This window comes from Scyliorhinus torazame, chromosome 20 (assembly GCF_047496885.1).
Source record: "Scyliorhinus torazame isolate Kashiwa2021f chromosome 20, sScyTor2.1, whole genome shotgun sequence".
Taxonomy (NCBI): Eukaryota; Metazoa; Chordata; class Chondrichthyes; order Carcharhiniformes; family Scyliorhinidae; genus Scyliorhinus; species Scyliorhinus torazame.
Genome location: NC_092726.1, coordinates 22,369,855 through 22,387,403, shown reverse-complemented (window position 1 = coordinate 22,387,403; position 17,549 = coordinate 22,369,855). Strand labels below are relative to the sequence as shown.

The following is a 17,549-nucleotide window of genomic DNA, read 5'->3' as shown; positions in this document are numbered from 1 at the left end:
AAATTGCCCCTTAATTGGGAAAAAAAAAGAATTGGGTATTCTAAATTTCAACAAAAAAAAAGTGCACAGTCTTGCAAATTAAATAAAATATTGGGAATTTTGGTCCAGTATCCCAGCCACTGTTTGGGGGGGGGGTCTGGTCTGGAATAGTGATGCAATAGAATGAGGGGGTGTTGGGGAATGGGATTGTCCTTGAAGGGATCAAGGAGTTAGTTAGAAATGGGCTGCTCAACACGGAATCAAAGTAATTATTAACTGGAATTTTTTTTTAAAAGCCAGCATGCTCGTGATACCTGGACGAGTTTGCATCTGTTCAGAGATGTGTCGGAATGCGTGTTGTAATTTGAACCCCTCTTCTTTCTCATGTGACCTGTATCTTGAGTGGTGCTATTTTTAAAACTCTTGAGGATTGAGGGCAAAGCAGTGTGTGTCTGTGTGGCTGTGGAGGTATTTAGCTGATTGCATTAGGGGGCCAGTTCACTCGAGGAGCGTTGCCCAGTTAAGGAATGTTGAAATGGTAATAGTTCCATTGCAGTCGCTCAAGACGCTAGCTTGGCAGAACCTCTGGGCAGCTTTGTTGACTGCACACGTGCCTCCCGCGTTCAGGCTTCCCGGCCTAAATTAAACCAGTGCGTCATCAAGGCCTAGATAAGGCCTCACCTGACTTCCAAATACGGGCATTAACGAGCCGAATCATTGGAGAGAGAGAGAGAGAATGGGACTTTGGATTTAGATTTGTTTATTGTCACGTGTACTGAGGTACAGTGAAAAGCATTTTTCTGCGAGCAGCTCAACCGATCATTAAGTACATGAGAAAAAAAGAAAATACAAAGTAGGGCAACACAAGGTACACAATGTAATTACAGAACATCGGCATCGGATGAAGCACACAGGGTGTAGTGTTAATCAGGTCAGTCCATAAGAGGGTCGTTTAGGAGTCTGGTGACTGGGGAAGAAGCTGTTTTTGAGTCTGTTGAAATGAAATGAAAATGAAAATCGCTTATTGTCACAAGTAGGCTTCAAATGAAGTTACTGTGAAAAGCCCCGAGTCGCCACATTCCGGCGCCTATTCGGGGAGGCTGGTACGGGATTTGAACCGTGCTGCTGGCCTGCCTTGGTCTGCGTTAAAAGCCAGCGATTTAGCCCTGTGCGTGTTCTCAGACTTCTGTATCTCCTGCCCGATGGAAGAAGTTGGAAGAGTGAGTAAGCCGGGTGGGAGGGGTCTTTGATTATGCTGCCCGCTTTCCCCAGGCAGCAGGAGGTGTAGATGGAGTCAATGGATGGGAGGCAGGTTCGTGATGGACTGGGCTATATTCACGACTCTCTACGGTTTCTTACGGCCCTGGGCCGAGCAGTTGCCAGACCAGGCTGTGATGCAGCCTGATAGGATGCTTTCTATGGTGCATCTGTAAAAGTTGGTAAGGGTTAATGTGGACGTGCCGAATTTCCTTAGTTTCCTGAGGAAGTATAGGTGCTGTTGTGCTTTCTTGGCCGTAGTGTCGATGTGGGTGGACCAGGACTGATTTTTGGGATTAGGCGCTGTCTTCCTATTTCTGTTTGGGGAAATATCGAACCGTATACCTGTGTAGCTCCTCTTTTGCAAAGCTGCCACAGCGGCGATGGGTCAAATGACTTCCTCTGTTGTAACGCTGACATTATTGTTTAGCTCCCGGAGAAGTAATCCGAACTCGGGAATGAACTGGTTTGCACGGGTTCCCCATCTGTCGCACCTCTTCCGATCACTCGACTGAAGTAAAATTGAATCATTTGCAGTTCCATGGTTAATGCAGTGCACGCGGGCCTGTGGCTTTTGCACTTATGGTGGGGAGGGGGCGGTCCAAACAGATTCTCATTTGGGTCATTGGTCGGCCATTTTGGAATCTCTGGCTCCACAGCAGGCCAAGTCTGTGTACAACAACGTTCGTTCATATAGCACCTTTTTAGAAAAGAATACCCAATTATTATTTTTTCTAATTAAGGGGCAATTTAGCGTGGCCAATCCACCGACCCTGCACATCTTTGGGTTGTGGGGGTGAGGCCCACGCAGACACGGGGAAGAATGTGCAAACTCCACACGGACAGTGACCCAGAGCCGGGATCGAACCCGGGTCCTCGGTGCCGTGAGGCAGCAGCGCTAACCACCGTGCTGCCCTGCATAGCACCTTTTTAACATTCTGCGTTACTGGGAGTGTTACCGGTTGAGATAGGGTCAAAGGCCATCAGTGTTACAGAAATGGAAGAGGAACTCCTTCCAGGCTAAATGGATATCTGGTAATGGAGTCTCGGTTTGATCGGACGAGCCAATGGTGTTGCGAGCTGTCTGGCTCGGCCACAGACGGTTACCCTTGAGAGGGATGGGGGTGAGGTGGGAGAATTGGGGAGGGGCGGAGGGAGGAAGCCTTGTCACTAGGCCGAAGATGGTGAGAAACAATTGGGTGCTTTTGTTTATAAATTTAGAGTACCCAGTTCTTTTTTCCCCCGATTTAAGGGGCGATTTAGCGTGGCCAATCCACCTACCCTGCACATCTTTGGGTTGTGGGGGCGAAACCCACACAGACACGGGGAGAATGTGCAAACCCCACACGGACAGTGACCCGGGGCCGGGATTCGAACCCGGGTTGTCGGCGCCGTGAGGCAGCAGTGCTAACCACTGTGTCGCCCAAGAAATCATAGAAGTTACAGCGCAGAAGGAGGCCATTCGGCCCATCGAGTCTGCACCGGCTCTTGGAAAGCGCACCCTATCCAAGCCCACGCACCTCCACCCTATCCCTGGAACCCAGTAACCCCACCCAACACTAAGGGCAATTTAGCACGGCCAATCCACCTAACCTGCACATCTTTGGACTGTGGGAGGCACCCGGAGGAAACCCACGCAGACACCGGGGGGGGGGGAGAACGTGCAGACTCCGCACAGACAGTGACCCAAGCTGGGAATCGAACCAGGGACCCTGGAGCTGTGAAGCAACAGTGCTAGCCACTGTGCTACCCTGCTGCCCCCCCAAAAAATGATTGGATGTTGGGCTGTTTGACAAGTAGTGGTGGAGCTACTAGGCTTAAGTAGTTGATGTAGAGGTGTGTTTTTCATTGCCTTTAACACTTCCGTCCCTCCCTCTCTATCCCCACACTCTCTTCCTGTTCTCTCTACTCTTCCCTCCCAAACTCTCTTGTCCTGTCCTGGCTAATGATTTCCACCCACCCCACTATTGTTTCCATTGATTTTTCCCTTCTATCTAAGACGTACTCTTATGTTTGCATTCTGTTGAATACAATTAATCGTCTTTTTTGTCTCTCTCTCTCTCTCTCTCTTCCCACCCCACCACCTCGCCCCCCTCAGCCATGCCGGTCGACATCGCAATGCGCCTGTGCCTCAGTCACTCGCCGCCCATCCACAGCTTCCTGAGCTGTCCCGAATTCCGGGCCGTCAACATCTCCAGACTCCAGCCCCTGCGGCCCTGCCTGAACCCGAGGAGCGGCGAAGTGTGCCTGGCCGGCAGGCCGGGGTTTGGGAGCGGCGCCGCAAAGAAAAAGGTGGTGTTCGCCGACGCCAAGGGGTTTTCGCTGACGGCCGTCCACCTGTTCTCGGAGCCCGAGGACGACTTGTCCGACCTGCAGTTTGAGCTGTCCGAGCTGGCGGGCTGCGTCCCCCAAGTGGCCAACGACGAGAAGTTCGCCCTCGACTTCCCTCCCCCCTCGGCGGATTATTTGGACTTCCGCTCCCGCCTGCGCGAGAACTCCGTGTGCCTCGAGAGCTGCCTGGTCCAAGGGACATCCATCTCGGGGACGGTCAAAGTCAAGAACCTGGGCTACGAGAAGAAGGTCGCCGTCCGGATCACCTTCGACAGCTGGAAGAGCTCCCGCGACGTTGGGTGCGCCTACCTGAACAATACGTACGGCTGCGCGGACGCCGACACTTTCTCCTTCGAGCTGGACGTGCCCGCGAATCTCCGGCCTCTGGAGCAAATAGAGTTCTGCCTGTCCTTCCAGTGTGGTCAACACACCTTCTGGGACAACAACAGCAAACAGAACTATCGGATTAAACGCATCGGTGGGATATCGGGGGGTGGAACGGATCATTCCTCTCTCTTTAACATGAGAGAGAAGAGCCAGGAAGGAGACCTGGAGCAGTTTGGCAGTCCTCGATCCGTCAATGTCATATTCTCCCAGTGGCAGAGCTGGGGCAGATTTGACAATGACGGATATTGGTAAACCTGTCAAGCCCTGGTTGGGGGCCATTTTGACAGGTTTTAACCACGGCGGGGCCTATTAAGCAACGTCAACTCCCCTCTCCGTCGATTTGAGGGCAACCTCGGATCGCCAATGGACAAGCGCTCACTGCGTTTTAAATCATCGCTCCTCTTGTTTAATGTCAACACAAAATGCCAGACGTTCGAGGCTCAGTCGATCGATGAGCCCCTCCTGTTCTTCCCAACCTGAGGGAGTTCACTATGGTTGAGAAACGGGGATGGTGGGAGAGGAAGGGCGGGGGGGGGGAAAGAACATGCCTTCGAATAAGTGCGACATTGCTCGCTGGGAATATAATACCACAGACTTCAGAGTCGCCCTTCACATTTCCATTGTTTTAGAATCACAGATGTAACTTTATGGCGAACTGCACGAGTGGAGCAGACGTCCTGCTTTTTAGTTCCACAAACCAAAGTTGCCGCACTTTTATTTATTTCAGAATGAATGGTGTTCACATGCGTTCACGTCCCTCAGAGAGGGGGGGGGTCCGCTGATGGCGATACTGCACGCCTTGCTTCCAACTGGGGCTGGTCACTGCAGCACCAGTCCTTGTAAACCAGTCAAGGTTCAGCTTCAAGATTTCATATTCCCCTTTGATTCTCGTACCCTGGGAGTGATGGAGTCGCCGTCTCGTTTGTCACGGCCACCTGACACTGAATCTGATCACTTTGGGAGGACTGGGGGGGGGGGGGGGGGGAGGGGGAGGAGTAGGAGCCAGTCGGACTCTGAAGTGTGGTTCATCCTGTCTGCCATGTTGAATCTCATTTTGGGGGCGGCGCAGTGGTTAGCACTGCCGCCTCACGGCGCCGAGGACCCGGGTTCGACCCCGGCCCCGGGTCACCGTCCGTGTGGAGTTTGCACGTTCTCCCCCGTGTCTGCGTGGGTCTCGCCCCCCCCCCCCCCCCCCGCACACACACACAACCCAAAGATGTGCAGGGTAGGTGGATTGGCCAGGCTAAATTCCCCCTTAATAAAAAAAAAAAAAATTTTAAAATAGAAAAACCAAAATCTAATTTTGGGGTTCAGTCACGAGGGTAAGGCCCTCGAATTGCGTTCAACTCCCGAGCTTTGGTTTCGATGGGTGCTTTAGAATCGTGAATGTTGGCGCAAGGTTTTTCTCCCCATTGACGCTCAAAGGTGACCATACATTTAAAAAAGAAACCGGGGGAAATTCATGGATGTTACTGAAGTAATTATTTTGAGACACCGGTTGAATGGATCTGTGGTTGCCGAAGCAACCGACTCACCTCTGCCTGCCCACCAGCATACCCTGAAGCAAAATGGCGGTTAATTTGTTCGTCCTGCCTCTGGTAGCAACTCCTTCATATTGAAGATTCTTTCATGGATATTTAATCATGAAGCTGAAATCTTTGCTACGGGTGTCCTCGCTGTGAATTGTTCAATCTCCGGAAGTTAATATTTGTAAAAAATTTGTCAAATAAAATGTGGCTGTGGATTAGGTTGGACGAGGGTGAGGGGTAATGTGCTCATGATTGAATGATGGTCGCCGGGGGGCGGGATTGTTGTCCCCTGTCCGATGGCCTCCCGGGTGTCGATTTGCTTTGCCCTCGATTGGGCCGGGAGGAGAAATATTCGGTGTGCAAACTGCCGCATTCTCCGTGTAGTTCAAGTTGTCCGACTCCGTCGCTTGAGGCTGTCGACAAGTGTGGACGATCGTCTGAACTTGCCGCTTGTTTTTGGGGCGGGGGGGGGGGGGGAATTGACCTCCGCGCTGAAACGCAGGGTTGTCTGTTGGGTGAGTTGGGTTAAATAAAAGATCCTTTTTTCCCTTGAGCTTCTATCGTGGGCGCGTACACAACCAAGTGGTTTGACCACTACTCTTGTCAGCTTCGAGTTAAGTTGAGGTGGTTTATTTGGGCATGTCTGAAAAGGAGATGCCCGCTGCTGTTGATGAATTCCTCCTGAAAAGTGTTGCGAGGGGCGGGTAAAATGTTTTTTTTGTTCCTGTTTAATAAACCAACACTGCTTGCATGTTTTGAAATAATTGTTACTGTTAACACTTGACGTAGATGCATATTTGTGCTGTTTTGTATGTAAATATGAAAAGAATAAAGTTTATATGAAGTTAAATTCATAATTAATTTCTCAGTGTTTTACACATACAAATTTAGAGCTCTTTTACTGAAAGTCACCTCTGTACGAAAAGTGAATCTACGACACCCCTTTCCCACTCCACCAGCCTCTCTCAACAGCTGACCATACCGAGTGGTCAAAATTATCCAACGGGGGTTTTTATAACAAAAGAAAATGGCGATACAGCGACTGCATAATAATCTTTGTCACAAGTCGGCTTACATTAACACTGCAATGAAGTCATTGCGAGCACCCCCTAGTCGCGACATTCCGGCGCCTGTCCGGGTCACAGAGGGAGAATACAGAACGTCCAATTCACCTAACAGCACGTCTTTCGGGACTTGTGGGAGGAAACCGGAGCACCCGGAGGAAACCCACGCAGACACGGGGAGAACGTGCAGACTCCGCACAGACAGGGACCCAAGCCGGGAATCGAACCTGGGCCCCTGGCGCGGAGATGCAACAGTGCTAACCACTGTGCTACCGTGCTGCCCTATCATTGGGATAGTAGAAAGATGCACCTCAGAAGGAGGCCATTCGGCCCATGATTGAATAGCGGAGCAGACTTGATGGGCCGAGTGGCCTAATTCTGCTCCTATGTCTTGTGGTCTTACGGTGTCTGCGCTCTTTGAGGGAGCTATTGCGTTAAGTCTCAACCACCTGCTCTTTCATCACCGCTCTGCAAAATGTTCTCCTTCTTCATCAAGTCGTTGTGTAATGCCCCCTTTGAACTGACGACTGAAATGAATTTCGTAATTTGGCACAGTGAGATTTGAACTTTTGACCTTTGGGTCCATTACTTTTGATGTGCCCATTTGAAGGTGGTTGAACATATGCCTGAGCACCATTCTTCAGTGCCACCATCTTCTCCACAACATATCCTTCTGGCCCTCGTCCCCTTATCATGGAACCACGGATCCCTACAGTGCCGAAGGGGGCCATTCGGCCCATCGAGTCTGCACCGACCCTCTGAAAGTGCACCCTACCCAGGCCCTATTCCTGTAACCTCACCTAACCTTTCGGACACTAAGGGGAGATTGAGCATGGCCAACCCACCTAACCACATCTTTGGACGGTGGGAGGAAACCGGAGCACCCGGAGGAAACCCACGTGCAGACGGGGAGAACATGCAGACACCCAAGGCTGGAATGGAACCCGGGTCCCTGGCACTGAGGCAGCAAAGATGTGCCACCATGCTGCCCCGTGTAGCATTGCTCCATGATTCTGATTCCGCAGTGCTAGCCCACTGTGCCATCTAGCTTTAGGTAACCCTCCAGCTTTTATCGCTGCAGAAATGCTACTCCCTTTGAATTATGTGTCCCTGGCGGCACATTCTAACCACCCCCTCCTTCAAAGAGGTATCCCCCTGGTTGGATTCACCTTGTGTTCACAAGCCTGACGAGAGCTCCCGTGAGATCCTTGGGCAGCACGGTAGCATTGTGGATCGCACAATTGCTTCACAGCTCCAGGGTCCCAGGTTCGATTCCCAGCTTGGGTCACTGTCTGTGCGGAGTCTGCACATCCTCCCCGTGTGTGCGTGGGTTTCCTCCCGGTGCTCCGGTTTCCTCCCACAGTCCAAAGATGTGCAGGTTAGGTGGATTGGCCGTGATAAATTGCCCTTAGTGTCCATAATTGCCCTTAGTGTTGGGTGGGGTTACTGGTTTATGGGGATAGGGTGGAGGTGTTGACCTTGGGTAGGGTGCTCTTTCCCAGAGCCAGTGCAGACTCGATGGGCTGAATGGCCTCCTTCTGCACTGTAAATTCTATGATAATCAGCTTGCAGTCTCTTTTCGGAGTGGGGTGGGAAGATGATTCTTGCAATCCTGCAGTTTGACGGTGGGCCAGCACCACCATGCAGTCCATACCCGAACTCCTGCCCTCGCCTCCCGCCCTGGCCATTGCCTCAGACTGAAGCAACTGGTCTTAAGTCCCAACCTGGGTTTCCAAATTCACCAGCAACTCCTCCCCTGATCAAAATCCACTTCCTTTGAGATTTCCCAGCTTCATACATTTTGGAATTGAGGGGGAAGTTATTATTCAGCGAGTTTAGGGATGTGTATGGATGAAGGCAGGTGTACAAGGGGCTGGACGGGCCCACCGGCGCCCCCACTGGAATTAGTGTTGGCCTTTGACTGCATTGGTGAAGTGTCCAGAGTCCCAGGGGACCAGAGGCTGCTTTCCCCTTTTGAGGGAGGGGAGGAGAGCTGGCTGCCGGTGACTTAACCTGAGGATTGCCTCGGGCGAGGGGCAAGGTTGAGAAGGTTGGGCCTTCGTGGGTGACCTTTGCTGGCATCGCGCTGCATCACGAACCAGCTGGCCAACAGACTGAGCGGGGATTGGCCATGTTACGTTGCCCCTTAATTCGGGGGAAGAAAAAGAATTGGGTGCCTCAACGTGAAAGGAAAAGAAGGAAATGCTTGTCCCCACAGGAGGGTTGTTGTGGTTTGGAACTCTTCCATGAGGACCAATTGGTTTGCGAGTTTTGCATCTCAGACTGGTGAGGGCAAAGGGAGAGGGAGGGTGCATGTGGAGGTAAATCTCAGACCATGAGCTCAGAACAGGCGGGAATGGGCTGAATGGCCTCCTTGCTGTCTGCAGGGCACCAGGCGGCCGCAGGGGGGCTCCCTCTCCGGCATGCGCAGTTTCCCATGGGCGCATGCGCTGCCGTCGGCACCCGCGCATGCGCCGACGTCCGGGCCGGCCGGTCGCGCAGGCGGCTCCCACCGCGCCGGCTGATTGGCGGCTGGCTGACGCGTGCGCACTGGTGGGCGGGCTGGCGGAGAGGCTGAGCGGGTCGCACCGGACAACAGGCCGAGCGGCGACTGGGCCCTGCGGCTCCCGAAACAGGCGAGGGCCCGAGCGCCAGCGACTGTCATCCAGCCCCGGGCAGGCAGGAGCGGCCGAGGGACAGGCGCGTTCCCAACTGAAATAACTGCAGACCCCGGACTCAGGAGGACACGTTGGCGAAAAGCCAGGCCGCTGGGCCAGAGAGGGGGAGGGGCCAGAGAGGGGCGGGACCAGAGAATAGGAGGGGCGGGGCCAGAGAGGAGGAGGCGGGGCCAGAGAGGGGGAGGGGCCAGAGGGGGGGAGGGGCCAGAGGGGGGGAGGGGCCAGAGAGGGGAGGGGCCAGTAGGAGGAGGGGTCAGGGAGGGGGCGGTGCCAGAGAGGAGGAGGGGCCAGAGAGGGGAGGGGCCAGTAGGAGGAGGGGTCAGGGAAGGGGAGGGGCCAGTAGGAGGAGGGGTCAGGGAGGAGGAGGGGGTGGGGAGGGGGCAGTAGAGGGAGGGGAGGTGTCAGTGGGGGCGGAGTCAGAGGGGAGGGAGGAGTCAGAGGGGAGGGGCCAGGGAGGGCGAGGAGTCAGAGGGGGGGGGGAGGGACCAGGGGGGTGGGGGGGAGGGACCAGGGGGGTGGAGGAGACAGGGAGGGGGAGGAGTCAGTGAGGGGTTGGGTTCAGAGAGGGGGAGGAGTCAGGTTGGGGGAGGAGCCAGGGGAGGATTCAGGGAGGGGGAGGAGCGAGGAAGAGAGGAATCAATAGGAGGGGCCAGGGAGGAGTCAAGAAGAAGGGGAGGGGTGAGGAGTGGGTCTGGGAGAGAGAGAGGAGCTACTGTGGGGGAGGGGCTACTGGGGGAGGGTGTGTCCAGAAGAGGGGAGGAGCTAGGGAAAGGGGAGGTGAGGGAGGAGGGGCTCATTAAGGGGAGGAGTTTGTAAGGGGCCTGGCCAGAGGGAAGGGACAGTGAATGAGTGAAGGTGGGGACAGGGGCTGGCGACGGTAGTGATTGTGGGTGTCGTGGAGAAAGAGGCCTGTGAGAGGAGGGGAGCATCTGGTCAGGGTGAGTGGGGGGTAGAGGATGGGTCCATGAGGGTAGGGAAAGGATATGTGAGGGGTGGATCCTGTGAAGGAGGTGCTAAGGAGCCAGCTGGGTGAGTAGGGTTGTCATCATGTCGTTCCTCTTGCCCTTCGACAGCCTGGTGTGTACCCTGCTGGGCATCTCACTGACTGTTTGGATCACCCTTCTCCTCGTCTTCATCATCGTGCCTGCCATCTTCGGAGTGTCCTTTGGAATCCGCAAGCTCTACATGAAAACGCTGCTGAAAGTCTTTGAGGTATGTCCAACGGCGTCGAAACAAGCCACGAACAGCACTGGGATCTGGAAATGAGTAGGGGGTGGGGGGGTGGGTGCAATTGTCAAACTCCTTCCTCTGAAGTTATTCAGCTATATCCGTGGACGCCTTCATCCAGTTATTTCAAAGAACTCTTAAAATAACTGAGTGATTCCATGTGTCAGGGCGGGGAGGGTCTGTTTGATGGTGCCGATGGTATCCCACATTTATGGGGCAGGCTTGTCCATGATTTAATATGTGGGCGAGTGTTGCGGGGAGGGGGGTGCACGGGCAACTCACTTTGTGAAGCCTCCCTCAGCCTTCGAGAGGAGATGTATTGGAATGGTGCCAGAGTTGAGAGGCTTTAGTTCTGTGATAAGGTTGGGGAAACCGGGGTTGCTCTGATCCAGAGCAGAAATGGTTAAGGGACACCGGTCAGAATCTGAAATTGTTTTGATGGAGTAAATAAGGCGCAGCTGTCTCCAGTGGCTTCAGTAACTGGAGGAGGCAGGATTTCAGGGGATTGGCAGCACTCCGGGAAACTGGGACTCATCGGCGAGATCTTTCCGGGAGCTGGGAGAGGTGTGATTCGCCGAACGGCCCCCCTCTGTGCCTCATCCTTTGGTGATCTGTGGTTTACCTGAATGTGTGACACGATTGCGTTCTGACTCTGCTCTCAGGACCTGTATGTAATCTACACACGGGGCAGTTAGATGGCACAGTCCTGGGGCAAGCGGGAACATTTCACACCACGTTGACCTGAACTGTGAAAAACTGCCCAGTGACAGCCTGACAACTTCTGTGATTGTAATTATTCCCTCCAGATTGCTCTCTTTTCCAAACATCTGATCTTTTTTTTTGTCCGCACCCTTCCTGACTGGTGGGGGTGAGACTCACACAGGCACGGGGAGAATGTGCAAACTCCACACGGACAGTGACCCGGGGCCGGGATTGAACCCGGGTCCTCGGCGCCGTGAGGCAGCAGGGCTAACCTTCCGAACCCGCGACCACCACCATCTAGAAGGACAAGGGCAGCAGATGCCTGGGAACCCCACCACCTGGAGGTTCCCCTCCAAGTCACTCACCACCCCGACTTGGAAATATATCGGCCGTTCCTTCACTGTCGCTGGGTCAAAATGCTGGCACTCTCTTCCTAACAGCACTGTGGGTGTACCTACCGCATGGACTGCAGCGGCTCAAGGAGGCAGCTCACCACCACCATCCCGAGGGGCAATTCGGGGTGATCAACAGCCCACCTCTCTCTCCTCGTAATTTGAAGCCTTGGAATCCAGGTGTCTTTGTGCTGGATCTGAACTGCGCTCCCCATGGGGTCACTGTACCTTTCTGAAGGGGCCTGCCTCTGTTTTGTGTATCGTCCAGCAGCGATTTAGGTGTGTGTGACTGATTCGTTTTGGACTCTCGGGGCTGTGCGCTGCCTTTTGTATCTGGTGAGGTTTTTCTTGAACACCTCCAGTTGTTTGACCCCAGAAGAAATAATTCTCTGTGGAAAGAATGAAAGGGTGGGATATAAATCGAACCAGGCAGAGATTTCAGATCAGATTTCTGGGTTGAGGGGATCAAACATGGATGGTCGTGTGAGCGTTGAATGAGTTTGTAAGCGAATTGGTTAGAGAGCTGCAGAATGGGGGGTAAAGGGATACAGGGGCAGCATACACGAGTGGCATTTAGACTAGAGCTTAAACAGCATGTTGGACTGGTTCTGAATTCCATCCCCTGGATCGCCAACCTTCAAATCCTCTGCGTAAAGAGCCACTCCACTCTCCCCACTTTGTTCTTTTGGCAGTCTGAATCCAGGCCCTTCAGTGGTCAAGGAAAGTTGCTTCTTCCTCACTTGCGCCGTCCAAATCTCAATTTTCAACCCCCGTTTCACTTCATCAGCCAGCGAGCAGAGCCTCCGTTTTGGTCATTGTCTGCACGCAACACAGCTTCTGTACGTCTGCCACCATGTTGCGTATCTTCTGCTCCCTTTCAATGGTACCAATACCCTTCAAAAAGCAGCAAAAACTGCAGCTTAACAAATACCTTCTGTCGGAGGAGCACCGCAACTTTGCTTCCGTACTCTCGAGCCCCTGTTGAGGAACCTGATGCCATTCTGCTCACAGCTTCATCGGATTTACTGTTCCACGTTTTCAGAGTTGTGCATCCTAACCCCCTGTTTCTTGCAACAACCTAAAAAGGAGGCGAGTCCAGACGGGCGGATACGAGTGTGTGTCTGGGCCATAAATTCGAGTCATTATTTGTGTTGGAGTAGAGAGGGCTGATTGCTGGTCTCCATGGTATTCTTGCTAAAGGAGCATTCACCCTGCTCCCTGCCCTGCAGCCAGAGGCACAAGTAGGAAATCTGTGAAAGTCCGGGAACCAACGCCGATTTTGTAATCGGCGATAGGGCGGAGAATCCATTTTTACACCAAATCGGGGGCGGCGCCTGTTTTACGCAGGTCGCGCATGCTCCCTCCAAAACGGCGTCACCGCGACGCGCAGCGCACACCGTTGGGACGGCCTGAGGAAGTCACCCGAAGGCTCTCCCGCGATGCTGACCCCAATGAGCTGAGTTCCCGACCGCGCGGTTGGCGTGTGGTCTGGAACCCGGTGTGGCGGCTGCGGACTGTGTCCAGCGCTGCCGGGACCCATGCTGCTGGCCGGGGGGGGCTTCCGCGAGGGCTGGGGGGACTGGCGGGGGGTGGCCCCCAGGGGGCATTATCTGGCAGGTGGGGACCCACGCACCATGTTGTACGGCACGACTGCTGCAGGTCGTCACTGCGTGCACACGCCACAGGCCCGGCAATTCTCCGGCCGTCTATTCCGTGGAGGCCGGGTATTTTACGTGGTGTGGCTGCGAGCCCCTCACCAGTCGGAGGATCGGTGCTGGGGCGGCGCCAAATGTTCCCACGTAAAATGCCACGGATCCTCCGGCCTGTAAATCGGAGAATCCAGCTTCGTGGCGTCACAGTAACATCAAAAGAACTATAATCTAATCTTGGTTGTAGTTTTGCCAGAGCAAAAACTGCAATCGTATAAGAATTATATGTCAGAACTGAGAGATTAGATTACAGCTTTGAGTAAGCTCCCTTTTATTTGCAGTACAGCACATACTGTTTCAGTCCGATTGAGACAGGGACAGTTACTCCTGTTATTTACTCGCCGTCCCCGGTCTGCTTAAGTGAGGCTTCTGTAATTGGTTGGGAATTCTGTACTCATCCCACATTAGGTTTGCAAGATCACAAGGCTGGAAGTTGTCCGTCTGCTCCACATTTGCGGGCTCAAGGCTGGTCAAAAGGGATGGGTGGAACTGGCAGCTAAACAAATGCAGGAGCAAATGAATCTCCAGCTGAATGCAGATTTGCAAATGGCTCTCTTGGAGCTCCCTCCACTGCGTGCGAAGTAACTGTTGTCCCACAGGAGCAATAACATTGAGCAAACATACCTACGGAGAGCCAGGGGTGAACTGGAAGGTGTTGCCTTGTCTGCGGGTTTTTACCTCGAGAAAGCTCAACCGGTTTCAGAGGCGCCTTCTCAATTTTCCTTAACCTTCGTGGGGTCTACTACAAGATCAAACCCATTGGAGCCTATCCCGCGTGGAAAGTATTTAGTGGCAACGTGGGTTTGATTGAGGCGTAGCGGAGCTGGCAAGGGTGAAGGAGCACTACCAAGCACCGGTTTCCTGGTGGGCTGAGGGACTGAAGTTGAACAACGCAGTACTCTGTCCTGAGCAGAGCAGGACTGTCTGTTCTTTACACCCTGTACTCCCTCAGTACTGACCCTCTGACAGTGCAGCACTCCCTCAGTACTGACCCTCTGACAGTGCAGCACTCCTTCAGTACTGACCCTCTGACAGTGCAGCACTCCCTCAGTACTGACCCTCTGACAGTGCAGCACTCCCTCAATACTGACCCTCTGGTAGTGCAGCACTCCCTCAGTACTGACCCTCTGACAGTGCAGCACTCCCTCAGTACTGACCCTCTGACAGTGCAGCGCTCCCTCAGTACTGACCCTCGGACAGTGCAGCACTCCCTCAGTACTGACCCTCTGACAGTGCAGCACTCCCTCAGTACTGACCCTCTGACAGTGCAGCACTCCCTCAGTACGGAGCCTCTGACAATGCAGCACTCCCTCAGTACTGACCCTCTGACAGTGCGGCACTCCCTCAGTACTGACCCTCTGACAGTGCAGCACTCCCTCAGTACTGACCCTCTGACAGTGCAGCGCTCCCTCAGTACTGACCCTCTGACAGTGCAGCACTCCCTCAATACTGACCTTCTGACAGTGCAGCACTCCCTCAGTACTGACCCTCTGACAGTACAGCACTCCCTCAGTACTGACTCTCTGACAGTGCAGTACTCCCTCAGTACTGACCCTCTGACAGTGCAGCACTCCCTCAGTACTGACCCTCTGACAGTGCAGTACTCCCTCAGTACTGTCCCTCTGACAGTGCAGCACTCCCTCAGTACTGTCCCTCTGACAGTGCAGCACTCCCTCAGTACTGACCCTCTGACAGTGCGGCATCCCTCAGTACTGACCCTCTGACAGTGCAGTACTTCCTCAGTACTGTCCCTCGGACAGTGCAGCACTCCCTCAGTACTGACCCTCTTACAGTGCAGCACTCCCTCAGTACTGACCCTCTGACAGTGCAGCACTCCCTCAGTACTGACCCTCTGACAGTGCAGCGCTCCCTCAGTACTGACCCTCTGACAGTGCAGCACTCCCTCAGTACTGACTCTCTGACAGTGCAGCACTCCCTCAGTACTGACTCTCTGACAGTGCAGCACTCCCTCAGTACTGAACCTCTGACAGTGCGGCGCTCCCTCAGTACTGACCCTCTGACAGTGCAGCACTCCCTCAGTACTGACCCTCTGACAGTGCAGTACTTCCTCAGTACTGTCCCTCGGACAGTGCAGCACTCCCTCAGTACTGACCCTCTGACAGTGCAGCACTCCCTCAGTACTGACCCTCTGACAGTGCAGCACTCCCTCAGTACTGACCCTCTGACAGTGCAGCACTCCCTCAGTACTGACCCTCTGACAGTGCAGCACTCCCTCAGTACTGACTCTCTGACAGCGCAGCACTCCCTCAGTACTGACTCTCTGACAGTGCAGCACTCCCTCAGTACTGAACCTCTGACAGTGCGGCGCTCCCTCAGTACTGACCCTCTGACAGTGCAGCACTCCCTCAGTACTGACCCTCTGACAGTGCAGCGCTCCCTCAGTACTGTCCCTCTGACAGTGCAGCACTCCCTCAGTACTGACCCTCTGACAGTGCAGCACTCCCTCAGTACTGACCCTCTGACAGTGCAGCGCTCCCTCAGTACTGTCCCTCTGACAGTGCAGCACTCCCTCAGTACTGACCCTCTGACAGTGCAGCGCTCCCTCAGTACTGTCCCTCTGACAGTGCAGCACTCCCTCAGTACTGACCCTCTGACAGTGCAGCACTCCCTCAGTACTGACCCTCTGACAGTGCAGCACTCCCTCAGTACTGGCCCTCTGACAGTGCGGCACTCCCTCAGTACTGACCCTCTGACAGTGCAGCACTCCCTCAGTACTGACTCTCTGACAGTGCGGCACTCCCTCAGTACTGACCCTCTGACAGTGCAGCACTCCCTCAGTACTGACCCTCTGACAGTGCAGCACTCCCTCAGTACTGTCCCTCTGACAGTGCAGCACTCCCTCAGTACTGACCCTCTGACAGTGCAGCACTCCCTCAGTACTGACCCTCTGACAGTGCAGCACTCCCTCAGTACTGGCCCTCTGACAGTGCAGCACTCCCTCAGTACTGACCCTGTGACAGTGCAGCACTCCCTCAGTACTGACTCTCTGACAGTGCGGCACTCCCTCAGTACTGACCCTCTGACAGTGCAGCACTCCCTCAGTACTGACCCTCTGACAGTGCAGCACTCCCTCAGCACTGACCTCTGACAGTGCGGCACTCCCTCAGTACTGACCCTCTGCCAGTGCGGCACTCCCTCAGTACTGACCCTCTGCCAGTGCGGCACTCCCTCAGTACTGACCCTCTGACAGTGCGGCACTCCCTCAGTACTGACTCTCTGACAGTGCGGCACTCCCTCAGCACTGACCCTCTGACAGTGCGGCACTCCCTCAGTACTGACCCTCTGACAGTGCGGCACTCCCTCAGTACTGACTCTCTGACTGTGCGGCACTCCCTCAGTACTGACTCTCTGACAGTGCAGCACTCCCTCAGTACTGAACCTCTGACAGTGCGGCACTCCCTCAGTACTGACCCTCTGACAGTGCAGCACTCCCTCAGTACTGACCCTCTGACAGTGCAGCACTCCCTCAGTACTGACCCTCTGACAGTGCAGCACTCCCTCAGTACTGACTCTCTGACAGTGCAGCACTCCCTCAGCACTGACCCTCTGACAGTGCAGCACTCCCTCAGTACTGACCCTCTGACAGTGCAGCACTCCCTCAGTACTGACTCTCTGACAGTGCAGCACTCCCTCAGTACTGACTCTCTGACAGTGCAGCGCTCCCTCAGTACTGGCCCTCTGACAGTGCAGCACTCCCTCAGTACTGACCCTCCGACAGTGCAGCGCTCCCTCAGTACTGACCCTCTGACAGTGCAGCACTCCCTCAGTACTGACCCTCTGACAGTGCAGCACTCCCTCAGCACTGACCCTCTGACAGTGCAGCACTCCCTCAGTACTGACCCTCTGACAGTGCAGCACTCCCTCAGTACTGACTCTCTGACAGTGCAGCACTCCCTCAGTACTGACTCTCTGACAGTGCAGCGCTCCCTCAGTACTGGCCGTCTGACAGTGCAGCACTTCCTCAGTACTGACTCTCTGACAGTGCAGCGCTCCCTCAGTACTGGCCGTCTGACAGTGCAGCACTTCCTCAGTACTGACTCTCTGACAGTGCAGCACTCCCTCAGTACTGACCCTCTGACAGTGCAGCTCTCCCTCAGTACGGACCCTCTGACAGTGCGGCACTCCCTCAGTACTGACTCTCTCTGACAGTGCGGCACTCCCTCAGTACTGACCCTCTGCCAGTGCAGCACTCCCTCAGTACTGACCCTCTGACAGTGCGGCACTCCCTCAGTACTGACCCTCTGCCAGTGCAGCACTCCCTCAGTACTGACCC

At 54.5% G+C, this 17,549-nt stretch overlaps 2 protein-coding genes across 5 annotated transcripts in view; both read left to right on the top strand.

Moving 5' to 3' along the window:
- LOC140396953 (protein phosphatase 1 regulatory subunit 3C-B-like) overlaps positions 1–6,333 on the top strand; it is a 31,777-nt gene extending 25,444 nt beyond the window's left edge. For 2 of the 3 annotated variants that reach the window (XM_072485917.1, XM_072485919.1), the window contains exon 2: positions 3,335–6,333. In XM_072485917.1, coding sequence (XP_072342018.1) covers positions 3,335–4,206 — 872 coding nt within the window. In that variant the 3' untranslated portion in view covers positions 4,207–6,333. Of the gene's footprint in view, positions 1–536; positions 911–3,334 lie in introns of those variants that run through there. The other variant, XM_072485920.1, reaches the window with a different exon arrangement.
- A 3,703-nt stretch (positions 6,334–10,036) lies between these two features.
- gpat4 (glycerol-3-phosphate acyltransferase 4) overlaps positions 10,037–17,549 on the top strand; it is a 48,079-nt gene continuing 40,566 nt past the window's right edge. The window contains exon 1 of one of the 2 annotated variants that reach the window (XM_072485915.1): positions 10,037–10,437. In XM_072485915.1, coding sequence (XP_072342016.1) covers positions 10,273–10,437 — 165 coding nt within the window. In that variant the 5' untranslated portion in view covers positions 10,037–10,272. The remainder of the gene's footprint in view (positions 10,438–17,549) is intronic. The other variant, XM_072485916.1, reaches the window with a different exon arrangement.